Source organism: Chiloscyllium plagiosum, unplaced genomic scaffold (assembly GCF_037043375.1).
Source record: "Chiloscyllium plagiosum isolate Xiang-an unplaced genomic scaffold, Cpla_swu_hap1 HiC_scaffold_37, whole genome shotgun sequence".
Lineage (NCBI taxonomy): Eukaryota > Metazoa > Chordata > Chondrichthyes > Orectolobiformes > Hemiscylliidae > Chiloscyllium > Chiloscyllium plagiosum.
This window is the reverse complement of record NW_028270175.1, coordinates 37,862,896-37,884,480: the sequence shown is the minus strand read 5'-3', so window position 1 is coordinate 37,884,480 and position 21,585 is coordinate 37,862,896. Positions and strand designations below refer to the sequence as shown.

The 21,585-nt window shown below is 41.0% G+C and overlaps 1 protein-coding gene across 1 annotated transcript in view; it reads left to right on the top strand.

Annotated features, from left to right (window-relative positions):
- nphp4 (nephronophthisis 4) overlaps positions 1–21,585 on the top strand; it is a 450,076-nt gene that overhangs the window by 283,153 nt on the left and 145,338 nt on the right. The window contains exons 9-11 of the mRNA XM_087980586.1: positions 803–988; positions 10,269–10,401; positions 19,914–19,957. Coding sequence (XP_087836712.1) covers positions 803–988; positions 10,269–10,401; positions 19,914–19,957 — 363 coding nt within the window. The remainder of the gene's footprint in view (positions 1–802; positions 989–10,268; positions 10,402–19,913; positions 19,958–21,585) is intronic.

Below are 21,585 nucleotides of genomic sequence, written 5' to 3'. Positions count from 1 at the left end.
TAAATACCATAGATGTGTTTAAGGTTATAGTAAATTTATACAAAAGGGAGAAAGGAATTGAAGACTGATCTGGCTTGAGCTGGCTTGTCTTGAGCGTAAACAACATGGAACAATTGGGCTCATTGCCTTGTTTCTGTGCTGTACAATCTATGTTATGCAATAATTATTCCAAAAAAAAAGCTTTGTTAGCTGCCAAACTATTGTTGCATAACTGCAATTCAATCTGACTGAGGTTTTATCCCAGTTGTAGAACACTCCGCTGCTCATTAAAATTTCTGCTATATCATTCTAATGATTGGTGCATTGAGCAATATGATACTCTGTGGGAGCTTTCAGTTCCACATTCCAAGAGTTCTAAGATGGCTGATCACAGAGCAGGGTGCATCGAGGAGGACTTTTATGTGCCATTTAATAATTCATATGTACAAGATCATCAAAGAGCAAAGTAGAGAGTAGAAAATTGCAGAGCAGAAAGTAGCGGTGGAGCTATAATCTCTTCCAAGGTGCTTTCGTAATGTTGAAATGATCATTCTGCACTGAACCCAATGATCATTGCTTTCAATGTAATGACAGTTGATGACTACTACAACTAGTAAAATATTTTGATGTGATCTCTGTTGTCCCTTGTTCTTTTGATACAAAAAAACTGTTGTTAAAGACCTTCCAAACGTGGTGATTCTGCCTTCAGTCTGATATAGATAATGCTGCTGTGGAATAGTTTACTGTTAAAGATGCTACATAGACTCATTGCTGATGAAGTCATTGTTGTGTTTCCTAAAGAAGCTAATTGTTTTGTTCACAGTTATCCTCTTCTACCTCTTCTTTGGAAAATACAGCGTACATGCAAATCTTACGTTGGGCTGTTTGGAATCCGTTCTTGGGATCTCATGCTTCTGATGTAACGATATCACTTCATGGCGGACCTTCACCCAACCCAAGTAATTTGCTGGTTTACAAAACACCTTCCACTGACATGAGCTCAGAAGAGGTAGGTGATTCCTGATCAATAATATGTAATCACTCCTGCTGAATGGGCTAGACAACAACTCACCTGCTGCTTGGTGAGAGTTCCAATCTTTCAACATATCCTGGAGTGGTACTGTTTAGCCACTACTTCTTAACTTACATTTATGTAGTGCCTCTCATGAGATATGATGTCCCAAAGTGTTTTGCAATGATGAATTAGATTTGAACTGTAGCCATGTACTACAGGACCAATGTGTACTAATAAAGATAGAGTGTGACCAATCAATCTCAAGTTTAGGGATAGGGATGGGCCAGCGTTGTCCACATCCCACAAAAACGAATAATTTTGTAAAAATACAGGAACTTAAACAGAAATTGCTAGAGAAATTTAGCAGTTCTGGCAGAATCTGTGGAAAGAAAACAGATGTAATGTTTTGAGTCCAATGAAAGCACAAGTGTCCTATTTCAGATTTGTCTTTGCTTCATATTTCCAGCATCCATAGCTCATTGTTTTATTTCATTGATTAATACAGCACAGTAGGCGACCTGTCTCCCCAATATAGAGGAGGCCACATCGGGTGCAGCAGATGCAATAAATGATGTGTGTGGAGGTGCAGGTGAATTTGTGGTGGATATGGAAGGATCCCTTGGGGCCTTGGAGGGAAGTAAGGGAGGAGGTGTGGGCGCAAGTTTTGCATTTCTTGCGGTTGCAGGGGAAGGTGCCGGGAGTGGAAGTTGGGTTGGTGGGGGGTGTGGACCTGACGAGGGAGTCACGGAGGGAGTGGTCTTTTCGGAACGCTGATAGGGGAGGGGAGGGAAATATACCCCTGGTGGTGGGGTCCGTTTGGAGGTGGTGGAAATGACGGCAGATGATACGCTGTATATGGAGGTTGGTGGGGTGGTAGGTGAGGACCAGTGGGGTTCTGTCCTGGTGGCGATTGGAGGGGCGGGGCTCAAGGGCGGAGGAGCGGGAAGTGGAGGAGATGCGGTGGAGGGCATCGTCGATCACGTCTGGGGGGAAATTGCAGTCTTTGAAAAAGGAGGCCATTTGGGTTGTACGGTATTGGAACTTCTATATTGGGGAGACAGGCCGCCTACTTGTGGAACGTTTCAGAGAACACCTCTGGGACACCCGGACCAACCAATCCAACCACCCCGTGGCTCAATACTTCAACTCCCCCTCCCAGCCCACCAAGGACATGCAGGTCCTTGGACTCCTCCATCGCCAGACCATAGCAACACGACGGTTGGTGGAGTCTCATCTTCCACCTAGGAACCTCCAACCACAAGGGATGAACTCAGATTTCTCCAGTTTCCTCATTTCCCCTCCCCCCACCTTGTCTCAGTCAAATCCCTCGAACTCAGCACCGCCTTCCTAACCTGCAATCTTCTTCCTGACCTCTCCGCCCCCACCCCCACTCCGGCCTATCACCCTCACCTTGACCTCCTTCCACCTATCGCATTTCCAACGCCCCTCCCCCAAGTCCCTCCTCCCGACCTTTTATCTTAGCCTGCTGGACATACTTTCCTCATTCCTGAAGAAGGGCTCATGCCCGAAACGTTGATTCTCCTGCTCCTTGGATACTGCCTGACCTGCTGTGCTTTTCCAGCAACACATTTTCAGCTCTATTCATGTACCTGTCCAAATGTCTTTTAAATGTTGTAACTGTACCTACATCTACTACTTCCTCTGGCAGTTCATTTCACGTACAAACCACCCTCTGTGTGAAAAGGTTGCTCTCAGGTCCCTTATAAATCTTCTTCCTCTCACCTTAAAAATATACCTTCTAGTTCTGAACTCCCCTATTTGAGGGAAAAGACCTTTGCTTTTCACCTTATCTGTACCTAACATGATTTTATAAACCTCTCTATCAATGTCCTATCCCCCAGCCTGTTCACCTCTCCTTATAACTCAAACCCTCCACTCCCAGCACCACCCTTGTAAATCTTTTCTGTGCCCTCTCCAGTTTAATACTATCTTTCCTGTACAGAATTGGAGAAGGAGAAAAAGGGAGGCTTATGGCAGGTAGTGAAGGCTCAAAAGTGCAGAAGGCCTACAGGAGTATAGAATTTGCAAAATGAAACTTAAAAAGGAAATTAAGATAGCAAAAAGGGGGCATGAAAGAATAATAGCAGGCAAAATAAAGGAAAATCCTGAGTTATTTTAAAAATGCATAATGAGCACTTAAAGAGCACAGTGATTATTCATGTGTGGAACCAGAGGATGTAGGTAGAGTTCTAAATAAATATTGTCAGTATTCACTAGTGATGTGGGTATAGAATTCGTGGAGAAGGACTGTGATAAAATTAAAGAAATTAGCCGAGACAGAGAGCAGGCTTAAAAGTAAATAAAACTCCAGGGCCAAATGAAATGTCTCCCAGGCTGTTAAGTAAGGCAAGGGAGGAAATTGAAAAGGCATTGGTAATAATTTTCAGTTCCTCCCTGGCCACAGAGGAGCTGCCAGACGACAGTTTTGTAATACCATTTTTCAAGAAGAGAGCAAGGCATAAACTAGGAAACCATAGGCCAGTCAGTCTAACCTCGCTGGTGAGGAAACTGTTGAAAGCAATTCTGAAGGACAGAATTAATTGGAGAGGCTGGCACCAATTAAGAACAGTAAACAGGGTTTTGTTAAGGTAAGGTCATATCTGGTAATGTGATTGAGTTTTTCTAAGAGGTGTGCAAACAAAGACAATACCTTTGACATAGTCTCCTTGGACTTCAGCAAGGTGTCTGCTGAAGTCCCAGATGGCAAACTGATATCGCAGGTGAGAGCCCATGGGATTTGAGGAAAGTTGGCAAATTATATGCTGAATTGACTGAGTGGCAGAAAGCAAAGGATGGTGTCGAGTGGTGTTTTTGTGACTGGAATTCTGTGTCCATTGGGATTCCACAGAGGTCAACGTTGGCACCTTTATGGTTTATATAAATGTTTTATATAATAATTAATGATTTATATGATTATCATGATTGGTTTATGTCTGTAGGAGGGATGATAAGTAAGTTCACGGATCTTATGAAAATTGGCAGGATGGGAATTGGTAAGGAGGCTAGCCTGAGATTACAGGAGGATATTAATGGACTGGTCAGATGGGCTGATCAATGGCAAATGGGTGCCAATTAGGATCACTGTGAGACCATACACTTGGGCAGGACAAACAAGGCAAGAGAAGACATCATGAACGGTGGGAGCACTTGAGCATCACATTCACTGGTCTGTTAAGGTAGCAGGACAGGTACAAAACGTAGTTACAAATGCATGTGGTATACTTGTCTTTATTAGCTGAGGCATAGAGTTTAAGAGCAGGGAGGTTATGTTGGAACTGTATAAAATGTTGGTTAGGCCATAGCAAGAGCATTGGATGGAGATCTGGAATCCAAGTTCCAGGCGGAATGTGAGTGCAATGGAAAAGGTGCAGAGACGATTTATCAAGCGATTGCCTGGGCTGGGGAGGTCTAGTTTTAGAAGGAGACATGGGCCAGGTAGCTTCCGCTCTGATGAAGAGACATCTAGATTTGAAATGTTAGCTTGCTTTCTCTCCATGGATGTTGCCTGACCCACTATGATCTCCAGCACTTTTTGTTTTCAGTACAGATTGCAGCATCTGCAGTAATTTGGGCTCGTACATTGACAGACTGGGGTTGTTTTCATTGGAGCAGAAGAGATGAAGATAGGACATGATTGAGATGTATAAAATTATGGGGATCTTAGATAGGATAGACAGGAAGAAACTTTTCTGCTTAATGGAGGGATTGATGACCAGAGGGCAGAGATTTAAGGAAAGGAGCAGGGAGTTTAGACGGAATGTGAGGAAAAATGTTTTTACCCAGGGATTGTGGGAATCTGGGACTTTCTGCCTGTAAGGGTGGTAGAGGCAGAAACTCTCTTAAAAATTTATGAAGTATTTAGATGTACTCAGCAATGCCAAGACAAATAAGGCTATGGGTCAAGAAATGCAAAATAGGATTAGAATAGTTAGTTGCTTGTTTTTGATGAATGTAGACTTGATGGGCTGAAGACCATTGCTGTGCTGTAGGCGTCTATGATTCTATGACAATTGTAATATAGAAAACACAGAGTAATTTGTACAGAGATAATTCCCACAACAACAATGATAATTATCAGGTAGCCTGTGTGAGAAGACAGTGCTGATTAGTAGAGTTGTTGTCATAGAGAATGCATCAGTTGTTGATAATTGAATTTATTCACAAGCTTTGTTTAAATTTTAAAGCCAGGCAGGTTAACTGTGATTGCCCTGAGAAATGAACCAGACAATGGATGACATCCTTTTGCGAAGTTAAAACAGCACAATAAAGGATATGCACTTTCCACATGGAAAGAATACAGCCCTATGTATGTATGTATAATGATTTGGAGATGCCGGTGTTGGACCGGGGTGTACAAAGTTAAAAATCACAAAACACCAGTTTATAGTCTAACAAGCTTAATTGGAAGCACTAGCTTTCGGAGCGCTGCTCCTTCATCAGGTGGTTGTAGGAGCAGCGCTCTGAAAGCTAGTGCTTCCAATTAAACCTGTTGGACTACAAACTGGTGTTCTGTGATTTTTAACTATGTATTAATAGAATGTAACTTCCAGTGTGCTCAGTGCCTCACACCGTGGGCCTGCTAAATTGGTTGCCAGCATAATTCTTTGCACATCGAGGAATATTTAGCCAATGTTGTAAAATCACGCCACATGTTGGACACTATGTTTTGAATTTGCAAGCATCAGCTTGTTATGTATGGTCAGAGCCTTGCTGATTGCTGACTGAATTTCTTCAAGGGTGAGAATGTGCATATCCTGGGTGCACTTATATTAAGGCACAGGGCCCTGTTTTTATTAGGCTGAAAGAAAACATGTACAAACACCGTGCCTGTTTCAATTCAACAAAATAGGTGAAAGCCAATCTCTGGTTCATTTCCGAGGGCAATGCCTTGCTCAATCAGAGTCAATCTAGTTTAATATTTAAACAAAACTGGCAGTCAATTATTAGTCATCATCTGTTGGCACATTTTCCATTGGAACACCTATACCAGTCAAAGTCCACTTTCCAACCATCAGCACTCCCCTCTCTCTGTTAGTTTCACTTTACACTCGCATTTCTTGTGAAATGTCCTGATGAGTGCAAGATGAAGAACTTACACAAATTGGGCTTTTTTTAAATCAATGCTCAAGTTCTGTATGACCAAATAACCAATTATCAATATCTCTGTAAATTTGTGTTTGCACAGTGGTTAGCACTGCTGCCTCACAGCGCCAGAGACCTGGGTTCAATTCCCGCCTCAGGCGACTGACTGTGTGGAGTTTGCACATTCTCCCCGTGTCTGGGTGGGTTTCCTCCAGGTGCTCCAGTTTCCTCCCACTGTCCAAAGATGTGCAGGTCAGGTGAATTGGCCATGCTAAATTCCCCGTAATGTTAGGTAAGGGGTAAATGTAGGGGTATGGGTGGGTTTCGCTTTGGCGGGTCGGTGTGGACTTGTTGGGCCGAAGGGCCTGTTTCCACACTGTAATCTAATCTAATCTACTCTAATCTATCCTGCTGAAAATGGCACCTTTCTTTGTGTTATTGGAACTTGAATATGTGCTTTTCTGTTTCATTATTTAGGTTGCTTGTAATTAGCTGAACCCCAAACATGGACTTTTTTGGTGCAACTCATCACTTCTTGCTAATTAAGAATTCCTGACTCTTCTCTGTCTCCTTCCACTCTGCCAATTCGCAAACTAGTTCAATGAGTTGCCTTTACTTCAATGAGCTTTAACTTTAGTTAATAGTCTGTTATGAAGGACTTTATCAAATATGAAAAGTTCATATCAGTGACATTCATAGACATTGCCCAAAACTAAAGCTACCTTCTCAAAACAATTCAGTCAGTTTCATTGATATGATCGATCATGCATAAATCCACTGATCAGCTGAAAAGTGTTCAATACTTTCAGCCTTAATGACAGCTTCTAATAATTTCTTGAACATAAATGTTAGGTCAAAACTGCTGTATATTCCCTTTGTTTCCTTGTGTCACCTGCCTTCATTTCTGAAGTGACCTGCAATTTTCTAATCTGAAACAGTGTTTACTGAAAAGAGAAAACTGGATGATTATGGTTAGGGCACCCACTGTGTTCACATCTGTCTCTTTTAAAACCAATGGGATGGTATTTCTTTGACTCTGGAGGTTTGTCACTGTTCAGTGCCATTAATTTCACTATTCCTGTTTTTTTGCTTATGCTGATATTGTTGAGTTCCTTTTTCAATAAAAAAAATTTAAGATGTCTAGCATGCTGTCCTCCTCCGTTTCTGTGAATACTGCACCATGCAATTATTCAGCTTGACCGCTACTTTCCCATTTTGTGGATGGTATCACTGTTATTAGTCCTGAGGAGCTCACATTGCTTCCCACTGCCTTTTTCTCCTAAAGTAATTGTATATGGATTTGTTATGATTTTAATACCCCTTTCCAATGTCTTTTCATGCTCCATTTTTGGTGCTCCATCTGTTTTGTCAGCCTTCACTATTCTTTGTTTCCTTTTTTCCCCAAGATCTATGCTGTTTTGTCTTTTGCATATGAGAAATTCCTGTTCAGGTAGACAGTTTGAGAGACGTTAAAAGTAAGGACTCTAAGAATGAGCTATTCACCCATAAGCTATTCACGAATAAGAAAATTTGAAGGAGCATGTTCAAAAATGGTGAGGATGTAAAGCATATTGCTACAGAAAGGAGACTAACAGCTTCATTTAAGAGGAAGCTAGGTAAGTAGAGAGAAACAGAAGGATATATTAACAGATTGCAAACATCTAAAATGAAAATTGGATTGAGTGGAGCAAAAACATGGATGGTTGGATTTAATATTCTGTTTCCATGCTAGAAATTCAATGTCTCCTTGTATGTGTTACTGACTTCAGTAAAGTGTGAAGAGGGGCTGGAGAAAAAGTTAGAAGGGCCTTAATCTAGGGTCATGTTGAGAGATTTCAGCAATACACTACAGCAACAGACTAGTTCTCAAGCAACTTTTATTACAGAGTATGAAACTCAAGACTACAATCTGTGGAGTAATGTCTTCATTAGCAGAAGCTTTTTTTTAGTCAAATGGTGACTTTCTGTTGTAAGATTTGACTTGCACAATTTAAAAAAAAACTTACCGGTCAGCAAATAATTCATGTCAGGAGCTGCTTTCAACTTTGCAACTTTGTTTGTTTTTCAGATAAATTAGAGCATGGAGTCAGAGTTTTCTAATTCCAAGTGTCCATTTGGTCCATAGTGCTTGTGCTATCTCTGCAAAAGCAATTTTAGCTTGTTTCACTCTTCTACCTTTTCAACAGAGCACTGCAGTTTTATTACCTTTCAATTGCTACTCTGCTCCTTTCAGCTCATATTTCTTTCATCAGTCTAACGTCTGGGTTCCATGTTATCTTTAGTTACTTAATAGACATTTATGTCCATCCATTGAATCAAGCAATCTCTTTACAAATAATGAATATTTAAATCAATGCACACTTTTAAAAAATCCTCCCAAAATCTAGGCTGAGGTTCAACTGTTTCATTTTCTCCTTTTTCTTCCCCATGTTGACACGGTGTGGGCATATTGCTTTTTGACGATCATCATGTCATCCATCAACTTTTTAGGGGGTTTTATAGCTCAATATTCTTTCCATTGAGAACATTTATCTGGCCACTGACACCAATACAGTTATTTTTGCACTCAACAGTTCCTGTTATGGGACTTAAGCCCAGGCCTTTCAGCTGAGAATCTGTTGAGTTCTACCAGCTCCTGTAGGTTTAACCCCCCCTTGCAACATCACTAGAACAGGCCATTATTACCTTATTGGTGTAAGGTACTTTTATTGGCTATAAGGTGCTTTGGAATATCCTGAGGCCACAGAAAACATATATACATGCAAGACTATCATTTTATGCGTTTCCCTATTAACACTGGACTTGGAAATGTATCTGTACCTGGACGTACGTGAGGTACCAACTGACTCTGGGATAACGATTGGATGTTACTTTACAATTATAGGTCAAGTCTGACAAGTTTGAATGTAAAATAAAACCCCCTCAACTTTCTCTAACATTGTGCCTGAACTGCAATTTTTGTTTGTACTGATCGAAGTATGTTCAGTTTTTCAAATCAGTTGACAAAATAAAGCTGCAATGAGACAAACTGCCTCAGAATTTTTAATAAGCTTCCTGCATCTTTATGAAGTTGTGTTTCACAAGATCAGTCTTGGTGTGACCCCCAATTTAATACCTCAGAGGTGACCGCAGGATGAAGGTTTAGCAGATTGAGGATTGCTGGGTGGGATTGGCCTAGGGGCGACACGGCTGTCTCACAGCACCAGGGTCCCAGGTTCGATTCCAGCCTCGAGTGACTGTGCAAACTCCACACAGACATTCTCCCTGTGTCTGCGTGGGTTTCCTCCGGGTGCTCCTGTTTCCTCCCACAGTCCAAAGATGTACAGGTCAGGTGAATTGGCCATGCTAAATTGCCCATAGTGTTCGGTGCATTAGTCAGAGGGAAATGGGTCTGGGTGGATTGCTCTTTGGAGGGTCGGTGTGGACTGCTTGCGTCGAAGGGCTTGTTTCCACACTGTAGGTAATCTAATCTAATCATCAGCTGGGTGGGGGATGGGCTGCAAAATGTAAGTGTTTAAACTGCAGGGTTTTTTCCCCAAAATAGTCCTTCTCATGGGTGATTGATTTATGGCAGCAATTAGGACTCTCCTATCAATCCTTTAGCAATGCCCATCATCAAGAAAAGATCATGAGATTTTAAAGAGGTCTTTCACCTGTTAATGCTCAGTCCAAACTCTACAGCAACCATTGCTGCCTTGTAGTTTGTGAACCAAGGGGGTCATAAGGTGAGATTTTTAGTTCACAAATTGCACGGCCACATGGTTGCTGTAGAGTTTGGACTGAGCACTAACAGGCGAAAGGCACCTTTAAAGTCCAATGCCCCACAATTTGGATAGTCCTGTTTAAACTAAGAAAGCACTTGTTGACATTGCTGTGTTTTGTGCATATTTTTGAGTGATTTAAATTTCTCAAAGACCTTACTGGGCAAGGTTCAGTCTACCATGAAAGAACACAAAGAATTGCAGACATTGGAGATCTGAAATAGACTGAAACAGAAATTTCAACAGGTCTGGCAGCATCTGTGGAGAGATGTTCACTCTGGTTTGTCCAGCAATTTCTGTTCTTGTTTGTTCCAGTGTATCTTGCTTGACTGACAAGCCCATGAATGATGATAGCCAAGACGATATCTTCTCTGATGAAAACTTTTAGCAAACTATTCTTTTATTTTCAGGTAAAGCAGGTGGAATCAGGCACCATCAGTTTTCATTTCTCATGCCGTTCGGATAAGCATGCAGACAGCAATGCTGAGCTGAGTGATTCGACAAAATCAGGTGGAGCGCTAGGTTCGCAAAATTCTTCATTCCGTAAGTTACCTGCAAGCTGCTGTAGAAGCAGTGGTATTGTGGGTGTTTTGAATAAAGCAATAATTAGCAATTTGTGTTTATCTGTGCAGTCCAAGTCATGAAATGCATTTTTCCTAACCTGGGCATTCATTAGATTGTACTATTTTGAAAGAAGGATTTCAAATCTCTTTTACTAACTGGAAAAATGAAATATATTCAACATTTTATGTTTTAAAAAAGTTCTAGTTCAGGTAGAGTGGAGTGTTAATGAGCATCATATCTATTCAGGTTAAATACTTTTAGGAGGGTATATCAGTGAAAAAATTGTGTTACATTCCAGATTTGAACATGTAATCCAGATTGACACTTTTCTATTGGGTACTGCTAGGGCAGTGCACTGTCATAGGCTTGTTTTTTTTAATGGCATGTTAATCAAAATCCCAGTTTACCTGTTGTTGCAGAGAGAAGAGATCTTGTGGCATTGCTGAAATGGGAATAGGGAGCTTTTCCATATTTATTCCTCTGCTAGAATCATCAGAAAGAGATTAAGGAAACTGGGCCTGTCATTTTATTCATTTTGTAATTTTCTCCCCTGCTTTGCTGATGATACACAGTGAGTTTCCCAAGAGCTAGCAAGCTTACATTGGCCAAATGGTCATTCTTTATGTGGATGTCAGGAAATTAATTGAATATATGCAGGGCATTAACAATGCTTGATCTTCCCTTTGTCCAATGTATTTTAAGTAATAAGAAGAGAAAGATTAAATGAACTATTCAACCCTCAAGGTGATCAACCCCTGGCCTGAAAGAGTGCGAGAGATGTTAGAGGCATCATTGCACATATTTAACATTAATTTGTAAAACGGTGGATTTACAATGTTATATCTCTATTGAAGAAGGGAGATAAAAGGTGCTTGAAGAATTGGAGACCATTATAGAGTTCTTACTACGTTAGAACATTAGAACATTACAGCACAGTACAGGCCCTTCGGCCCTCAATGTTGCGCCGATCTGTGAAACCAGTCTAAAACTCATCTAACCTATGTTATTCCATTTTCATCCATATGTCTATCCAATGACCATTTATATGCCCTTAACCTTGGTGAGTCTACTGCTGTTGCAGGCAGGCCGTTCCACCCCCCTCCTACACTCTGAGTAAAGAAACTACCTTTGACGTCTGTCTTATATCTATCATCTCTCAATTTAAAGCTATGTCCCCTCATGCTCGCCATCACCTTCTGAGGAAAAAGGCTCTCACTGTCCATATTACTCATATTGTATGCCTTTATTAAGTCACCTCTTAACCACCTTGTCTCGAATGGAAACAGCTTCAAGTCTCTCAGCCAGGCAACATCCTAGTAAATCTCCTCTGAACCCTTTCCAAAACTTCCACATCCTCTAATGCAGTGACCAGAACTGTACTCAATACTCTAAGTGCGGCCGCACCAGAGTTTTGTACAGCTACAGCATGACCTCATGGCTCCGAAACTCAATCCCTCTACTAATTAAAGGCTTCTTAGAAGTATGCCTGCTAAATAACCCTACCAACCTGGGCGGCAACTTTCAGGGATCTATATACATGGACAGTGAGAGCTCTATGCTCATCTACACTAACAGGAATCTTACTCGGACATTCAGCATCGGACCTTCGGGTGACCATCCTCCAAGGTGGACTTCGGGACAGGCAGCAGAGAAAAGTGGCCGAGCAGAAGCTGATAGCTCCGTTCAGTACCTATAGGGAGGGCCTCAACCGGGACCTTGGGTTCATGTCACATTATCGGTGACCACCATTGCACTATACACACATACAGATACTCCTACACACACACACACACACTCTCACACACACACAGGCACTCCTATACACACATACACACGGACACACATGCACACAGACACCCACACATACCCTTACAGACACACACACTCCCACACTCTCACATGCACCCCCTCACAGACTTAAGACACTCTGCACTCACTACACACACAACCCCCAACCCAGACAGACACGCACACAGAGACAAAGACCCACATGCACACATATATTTTGTGGAGTGAATTTGTACTTGCAAGGTTACATTGTACTTTGTTCAAAAACTGCATGCATTCATGTAGAACTCTGAGCTCAAAAACTGCATGAATTTATGTAAAACTCCGTTATATCACTGTTTAGATTAGAATCAATCTAAACATCATGGCATAGACAGAGAACACAGAGGGCCAACACCTTCAACATATTGTCTAGCTATCACCATTGTTAACAGCTAACCCGAGAATGCAACTTTAAAAAAAAAAGGTTTTGTGATTTACACATGAAAGAAGTGAAACTATCACGATATTCTAACAGATGAAAGGCTTAACAGACAATCAATTTTTCAATGTACAATTTCAGTTACATCACACTGTAAATTTTTGCTATAAATTCTGTGTGTTAGGATTGAGCCCTCCACTATCACCTGATGAAGGAGCGTCGCTCCGAAAGCTAGTGTGCTTTCAATTAAACCTGTTGGACTATAACCTGGTGTTGTGTGATTTTTAAGAACTTACCATTAGCCCAGTACTCTGCATTCCTGTTACTCCTTCCAAAATGATCACCTCACGCTTTTCCACATTAAACTCCAGTTGCCACCTCTCAGCCCAGCTCTGCAGCTTATCTATGTCACTTTGTAACCTACAACATCCTTGGGCACTATCTACAACTGTACCAACCTTAGTGTTGTCTGCAAATTTACTAACACATCCTTCTACGCCCTCCTCCAGGTCATTTATAGAAATGACAAACAGCAGTGGCCCCAAAACAGATCCTTGCAGTAACCACAAGTAACTGAACTCCAGGATGAACATTTCCCATCAGCCACTACCCTCTGTCTTCTTTTAGCGAGCCAATTTCTGATCCAAACCACTAAATTACCTTCAGTCCCATGCCTCTGTATTTTGTGCAACAGCCTACCATAGGGACCCTTACCAAACACCTTACAAAAATCCAAATACACCACATCAACGGCTTTAACCTTAACCACCTGTTTGGTCACCTTCTCAAAGAACTCAGTAAGACCTGTGAGACATGACCTCCCCTTCACAATACTGTGTTGACTATCCCTAATCAAATTATTCCTTTCTAGATTATTATAAATCCCATTTCTTATAACCTTTTCCAATATTTTACCCACAACCGAAGTAAGGCTCACTGGTCTATAATTACCGAGGTTGTCTCTATCCCCTTCTTGAACAAGGTAACAACATTAGCTATCCTTCAGCCTTCTGGCACTATTCCTGTAGCCAATGATGATGTAAAGATCAAAGCCAAAGGCTCTGCAATCTCCTCCCTGGCTTCCCAGGGAATCCTAGGATAAATCCCATTCGGCCAGGGGACTTATCTATCTTCACACTTTCCAGAATTGTTAACATCTTCTCCTTGTGAACCTCAATATCCTCTAGTCTAGTAGCCTTTATCTCAGTATTCTCCTCAACAACAGTGTCTTTTTCCAGTGTGAATACTGATGAAAAATATTCATTTAGTGCTTCCCCTATCTCTTCTTACTCCATGCATAACTTCCCACTACTATCCTTGATTGGGCGTAATCTTACTCTCGTTGTTCTTTTATTCCTAATATAATGATAGAAAGCCTTAGGTTTTAAATGATCCTATCCACCAATGACTTCTCAAGTCCCCTCCTGTCTCTCCTTAGCGCTCTCTTTAGGTCTAGATGAGGAGATAAATAATAGATCTAGAAACTGAAAGCATACTCGCAAATAGGTACCATGAATTTTAACTGCTGAAAATGTGTTGCTGGAAAAGCGCAGCAGGTCAGGCAGCATACACGGAACAGGAGAATCGACGTTTCGGGCATAAGCCCGAAGAAGGGCTTATGCCCGAAACGTCGATTCTCCTGTTCCTTGGATGCTGCCTGACCTGCTGCGCTTTTCCAGCAACACATTTTCAGCTCTGATCTCCAGCATCTGCAGTCCTCACTTTCACCATGAATTTTAAGTCATGTTTCGCCAATGTCGCTGAATTCTTTGAAGAGGTAATAGAGAAAATAGACCAGGGTGATGTAATATATTTAATAAATCTAGATTTCATAAGGCCTTCAATAGGTCCCTGTAATAGACTAATTAATATGCTCATGAATGATTGAAGATGGTGCAACACCTTGTGAGCTCCTTCCAGTAGATTTAACTCTAACATTTCTTATATCTGTACTTCTTTGCTTACTATGATCTGCTTGTACTGCTTGTAAACAAAGCTTTTCACTGTACCTCGGTACATGCAACAATAATTCAATTGGAGCATATGGAGTTGGGGGACAAGTTACAAAATGGATAGAAGCCTGGTGTAAAGACCAAAAGCAGAGTCGGGATTAAGGAGAGCTGTCAGAGTGGCAGAATGTCAGAAGTGAGTGCCACAAGGGTTAGCACTGGGCCAATTGCTGTTCACAACTTATATTAAGAATTTAGACTTTAGAATCAAAAACATGGGCTGAATTTTCACTCACAGCCTGCAGAGATTGTTCCTGACTCTGTTAAGACCTAGGCCAGACCACTCAAAACATTCTTAAGCAGGCAGCCCAGACCATACCTTTGCAATTTGTTTTGGTAAGTGTACAATGGAAGTTATCCAGGATAAGTTAGCGAGATAGACTACTAGGTTTTAAAACGGACAAACATTTATTCACAAAATTACGCAATGAAATACAAAGAACACAACAAACAACCCCTATAGAATTCAGTCTATCCAAACTAGACTTAATTATGTTGTTCCAAACATACACAACAGTCCCAATAAGCAAACCTCCTTAAAGAAACAGTAAAAAAATAATGGAACAAATGCTTACAGGTTGAAGTTAGAAGGGCAAAAGGAGAGGGAGAGTTCATTTTCACACAGCTCACTGTTGAACTTCTAACTAGTTCTGAACTGAACTGCTCAGCTAGAGAGCTGACCACTGCCCTTTCATTATACAGGTCACTTCTAAAACATGACCACTTTGGTCTGAAGTCTCATTTGTTTACATAAAAATAAAAAGGTCTCTTAATACCATTTAATCTCTGTACCAAGCCAGTCTAATCAGAACCAGGAGATGTTTGTGACCTCTCTGGGAAAAAGCAAGGACACAGTGTCCTTGAAAAAAGGGACAGCTTTTAGAAAAAAGGGACCAGCTTTGTGACAGCTCTACGCACCTAATTCAGGAGAAAGTGAAAGACTTGGATGTTCTGATTTTCATCCTTAGGAATGAGTTGCAGGGGTGGGGGTGCAGCAGGTATTAACAGGAGTAGGTGCCACTGCCCCTGGAAACAGTGCAATGACAGTCACAGGGGTGCATAGTGTGAAGGCAGACTATTTAAACAGGCCTTCCTCACCACTCTGGCTCCTCTTATCATCAATTTTACAAAAAGAAAATGGCATTTCCTCCAACCTCTTCAGCAAATCTGCCGTTTGTGACACCTCCTCACGTTGCTTTGTCATGAGCTATCTGTCCCACTCACTGTCTCCCACCCCCTGACTTTTCCCTCTCTCCTAATTGGTAGATTCTGATCCCCCCCACCCTACCATCTGTCTACCAGTTTTTGATCTTTGTGTTTTGCCATTAAGTGCCCCCATGTTGAGGCCTTTTGCCTCTTTGTTTCCCTCGCAACAGTCAGCTGCCAATCTGCCCAGCTGCTGGGAGGAAAATGGGAAAAACAATAGTAGTATGATTAAATTTGTATTTCCAGGATTTTCAGGTTTCAGTAACTTGATCACAACTGTACCATGAACCTGCTTCTCTATAAATATCAGGGTCTAAAGGTGGCAACTGTAAAAATATGCTGATGCGAAACCAGTGTGCATCTTTTAATGTCATGGATGGGATTAGCTCTATTATCTTTTAATTATGATACCTTTCCATTTCATAAAGCTTTTTGGAAAATCCAAGTAGAGTTGTGAATATATGTATATGTCAGTCCTTTCAGGTGGCACCCGTCTCTGTAAAAAGAGAAAATAAAACTTGTATTTGGCTACCTTGCAAGCAGCTTTTAAGTATCTTGGTTAAACTTATTGTAGGTTCAGTGAAACCTCTTGCTCTGGGCTAACCAATGTATCTTGTTTTTGGTTTCAGTCATGCTCTGTGCTGTCGAAACAAACATTAATATTGCAATGTACAAGTCTCAGACATAAGGAATAACATTATTATTCTACTAATAGTCTTACACATCTTATATGAATGCCTAAATCCCAATTGTATATTGAAGCGAAAATAACGCTGATTGTTTTAGTCTTATTGTCCCCTTTCCCCATCCCTATTTTCTACTTTCCGTTAATTGACTTTTTTTTAACCTTGTCTTCTGCTCGCCTAGCTATCATAACTCGTTTACCTTGTCCTGCTGTTTAAAGCTTTAAATGTTTCAGTTACCTTTACTTTGATGAATGCCAGAAGATTGCTGTCTAGGGAATTTCAGTGGCTGAAAATTAGTTTTAAAAGGCAATTTGCCATCTTGTCTAAAAGATCCTAGAGGGTGTACACTGACAGGGTTGCATCCTGGTCATAATGGATAATGTTTTTAATGTGAGAATTCAGACCCTCACCAGCAAACATTGCTGCAGCCCCTGCACTTTGTCATACCCACAATGTCCAACTCCTCTGTGATGATTGGTCTTTTTTGAAAATTAACTTGTTCCAGTATGGAGTGCATCTGTTGTTTTTTAATTTGGGCCATCGTGGTTGAATTGTTAAAGGAACATTCTCCTTCCTCCAGTCCGAATGTAGTGATTTGATAGGGGTCCCCTGTGAGATGAGATTGACTTGTGGAGTTAGGTTGTCAGGGAAAATTGAATTTTCAGGCATTTGGTGAGACATGGTTTATTGCGCAGAGCTGATTCCTTTCATCACAAGCACAATGTACAATTGGTTGTTTCTGAATAAAAGCAATATTCCCTTTCCACTTGTTAGAAATCATTCTACCTCCCATTTAACGTTTAAAGCAATGACCTTGTCTGTTATGTTGCATATTTTGGGAAGTGAATCCCTTCCCCATTTTGACTTATCAGTGGGACAAGAGAAAAATTATCATGGGAAAATCGGGAAAGACCTGTTTCTGCCTGTCTTCCCTCATTCCTTTGCAACCCACAGTTCCCTTGTCCTTTTTGAGATGGTATGTGGTGTGGACGAGTCATGGAGTGGAGGGATGATGGATTGTGAAGCTGAGAGCTAGAGAACCTAATCGCTTCTAAAACCACCAGGACCAAGACTCAGGACTGGGGCAGGCCTTCTAACCAGCCAGCTCAGAATATGTTTCCCATCCCAACCCTCTTAAGGTGACCTAAGATTTGCTTCTAGGGTTGGCATGTCCAGCTGCATTCCCCCACTCTATTTCCTTGGAAGGAAATCTGGGTGTAAAGTCTTATGTTAAACCAAGGGATCAGCAGAGGGTCTGCTGAGTTTGATAATTTCCTGACTCAAATGACCTGTCTTGTTTGGAAGCACTTGATTATTGGAGTCTGCAGGGGTCAATGACTTAGATGTTTTTACGGTATAGTAGTAGTGCCCCTACCTCTGGGTCAGGTGGCCCAGGTTTCTTCAGAAATGTGTTTGAACAGCTTGATTAAAATAACTAGCTGAGTGGAGGCATGCTGGCTAAATTTGTAGAAGACATAAAGCTCCATATGAAAGTGTGTTATTGTGAAGCCACAAGGTGGTTGCAGCTAGATAGGTAGGTTGAGTGAGTGGGCAAACAGCTTGACAGATGGAGTATAATCTGTGTTAAATGTGAAATTGTTCACTTTGACATTTAAAATGAGAAAAGAGCTATATAGCAGAACTTTGAGGTGCAGAGGTGTCTAGATGTTCGAGTGCATAAGTCACAATAATTTAGAATGCAGGTACAGCAAATAATTGAGAAGGCTAATGGGATGCTGTCCTTTAGTACGAGAGAAATTGAACATGTAAATACGGATGCTATCCTTCAGTTATACAGCACTTTGGTGAGACTACATGTTAAATACTGTGCACGGATTTGGTCTCATTGTTTATGGAAGGATATAAATATGTTGGAGGTGGTTTGGAGGAGATTTACTAAATTGATACTGGAATGAGTGGATTGTCTTTTGAAGAAGGATTGAACAGACTGGGTTTGTTGTCTCTGGAGTCTAGAACAGCAAGTGGTGACTGAATTGAAGTGTATAAGTTTCTGAACCATCTTGACAAGGTAGAGGTGGAAATGATGTTTCTTCTTGTGGGTGAGTCTACACCAAGGGAAGGGTTTAAAATTAAGGGTTACACTTTCAGGACCGAGGTAAAGAGAATTCTTTATCCCTGAGAGTTGTACAACTTTGAAGCACCACTGCTTCAAAAAATGTCTGAAGTGGGATCATTGAGTATTTTTAAGGTGAAGTTAGATAGATTTTTGTTAGACATGTGATCACTGGCTCATGTTATGAATGTTTAGATGTGGACAGGAGAGATTTCAATGGACTGCTGATGAAGGGCTTTTGCCCGAAATGTCGATTTTACTGCTCCTCGGATGCTGCCTGAACTGCTGTGCTTTTCCAGCACCACTAATCCAGAATGCAAAATATTAAAGAATAGTGATTTGGCATTCACGGTTGAAGCCTCACAAATCAGCAATAGCCACTTGGGGGGGTGGGGGGGATTATTGAAGAGTTCCCAACTCTTAAGAAATTGTTTTTAAAGGAAGGATCAGCAAGGAATAGTGAAAAAAAATGAAGTGTAAATCTTTTCGAAGTGAAGTTGGAAAGTAACTTGGACACTCAAAAGTATCATGCTAAGTTCAAACTCAGTTGATGTGGGATTGATTATTAATTTTAAAAATGAGATTGACAGACGTTTTGTAATCCAAAAATAGTAAGGGATGTGGGCCAGAGGAAAGTATATGGAGTTAGGTTGCAGATGAACAATGAACTCATTGACAACTATGTTTGGAGATAAATAGCTTCCTCTTGTTCCTTGCCTCCTAACAGAGATTTTGTCCCTAGTCTATTGACACTTTGAGGTAATGCCACATATTCTTCATGATTGGTTTGTTTTGAGCATGTTTACCTAATGCAGAACTTGAATCTGACAGTCCCCAAAGCAAAAGAGAAAATGCTGGAAAGTCTCAGCAGGTCTGGCAGCATCTGTAAGGAGAGAAAAGAGCTGACGTTTCGAGTCTAACTGACCCTTTGTCAAAGCTTTGACAAAGGGTCAGTTAGACTCGAAACGTCAACTCTTTTCTCTCCTTACAGATACTACCAGACCTGCTGAGATTTTCCAGCATTTTCTCTCTTGAATCTGACAGTATTTGGCAGAACGCATGTCTGGTGAGGGCCAAAGTCTTTGTTTGTAATTCCTCAGAAAAAGTAATCATTCAACATGCTTTCGAATGGTCTCAATGGATATGGAACAGCACCAAATAAGGAGTATGTATCTGCAGGTGATAAGAGGTTACATATTATTTGCTGTGTCTTTAGGACACTTAACGAGTGATGGCTACCGATGTGTTCTTGTCCTTTTGCTTTTGTGGAGCTCCCAAATGATTGAGCATGTGTTTTCTATCTTTAGGCAGAAAAACCCCTGACGCTTCAAAATATCCACCTGAGCAAATGGTGAGTACACTTTTAGATTAATTTTTGAAACCTTTTATTTCCTTCATTCCCCTGCAAGTTCTAAATTCTGGAAACTTGTTCTGTCCATAAACCATTTTCCGTTGTAGCTAGACGTCTATCTGGCTGAGAAAAAACCCAAAGGGTCACCAGTTCAAATTCCACATTGTAAAATGAAATTGAATAATTTTTATATTGTAAAGTATGGGGCTGATGTGGTACAGTGACAAAGCAAGCTGCTGTGTGTCGGTTGGATACACTTGGTGTCAAATCAACTACGGTTTTTAATCTTCAGTCTACCCTGAGCTCTTTCAAGCACTGTTCATGCCATCCTAAGTGCAGTATCTCTCATTTCTGTTCACTGTGTCTCACTATCAGTTACCTGCTGATCCCATTCCAGGGTATAACCTGAATCTGGAGAGTATTTTGTACAAAAGGTAAACAAAAAGGCGAATGTGAAGTTGCCCTTTGCCGGAAGGCAGGTGTGGAATCCAAACTGGTGGAAGTTATATTATAGTCATACACACCTCTGGTGACATTTTATGTAGACTGGATTCATTCTGAGCATCGCAGGTCAGAAAAGGTATATTGGAGGATGTGTAGCGCTGTTTCACTGGAATAGCACCAAGTCTGAAAGGTTGAGTTACTCTGACAGGTGGCATATGCATTCACTTCAGTTTTGAAGATGAGGGATTGATTACATTGGGATATTGTGGGGAATATATACAAGCTGCCGCAGCCCTTTTTTTTGCAGTTTTGAGCTAGCAATGAATAGTCCAGAAATGAAGGCTGACCTTTTTAGGAGTGAAATTAGGAAGCACTTGTATGCAAACAGGACCATGAAAAATAAAGATCATGAAAAGTTTAAACTTTCCCGATCAATTGTGGCTTTTAAAACTGAGATGACAGATTTTTTTTTGCTATCAAAGTATGTTAAGAAATATAGGGCAAAGGCAAGTATATGGGGTTAGGTTGCATAGGAGCAATGAACTCATTGACAGCTGGAATATGCTTGAGAGAATAAATGACTGACTTTTTCTTTATTCTGATAAGAGATTTCCTCCCTCAACTATTGGCATGTAGAGATAATACCATATATTCCTCAGAATTTAAATGGCATACTTAGCCAGTACATGACTTGAATCTGATTTATAATGAAACTATTCTCTTTACTTGGCAGAAGTTTTGTCTAGTGAGGGCTTAAGCCTTCCCTTGTGACTACTGAGAGAAAGTCATCATTGAGAATGCTTACTGTATTGAGCTTATCCTCAATTTCAAGCCTACTGGTGTTTTAATGGGCTGCTCTTTTCCCTTGATTGGCGCATTGCTATAATGGTACAGGATGAGAGATCTGTAAATTAGAGAAGCATATTAGTCTTTGATATTCTTTGGTGTACTTCCCATCGTCAGTGTTCTGCTTGGTAGCTTCAACAGCAGACAAAGGGTGGTCTGTTGACAGGAGAAAAGTTTGATGAGCAAGGAATTGTACTGTGGACCACTAAGTCACAGAGTTGTCACGATGCAGGCAAAGGCTATTTTGCCCATTTTGAATGCACCAGGATCTGTGCATTTTAATGCAGTGCCAATTTTCAGCCCTTTCCCTGTAACCCTTCAGATTGTTTATTTTTAAA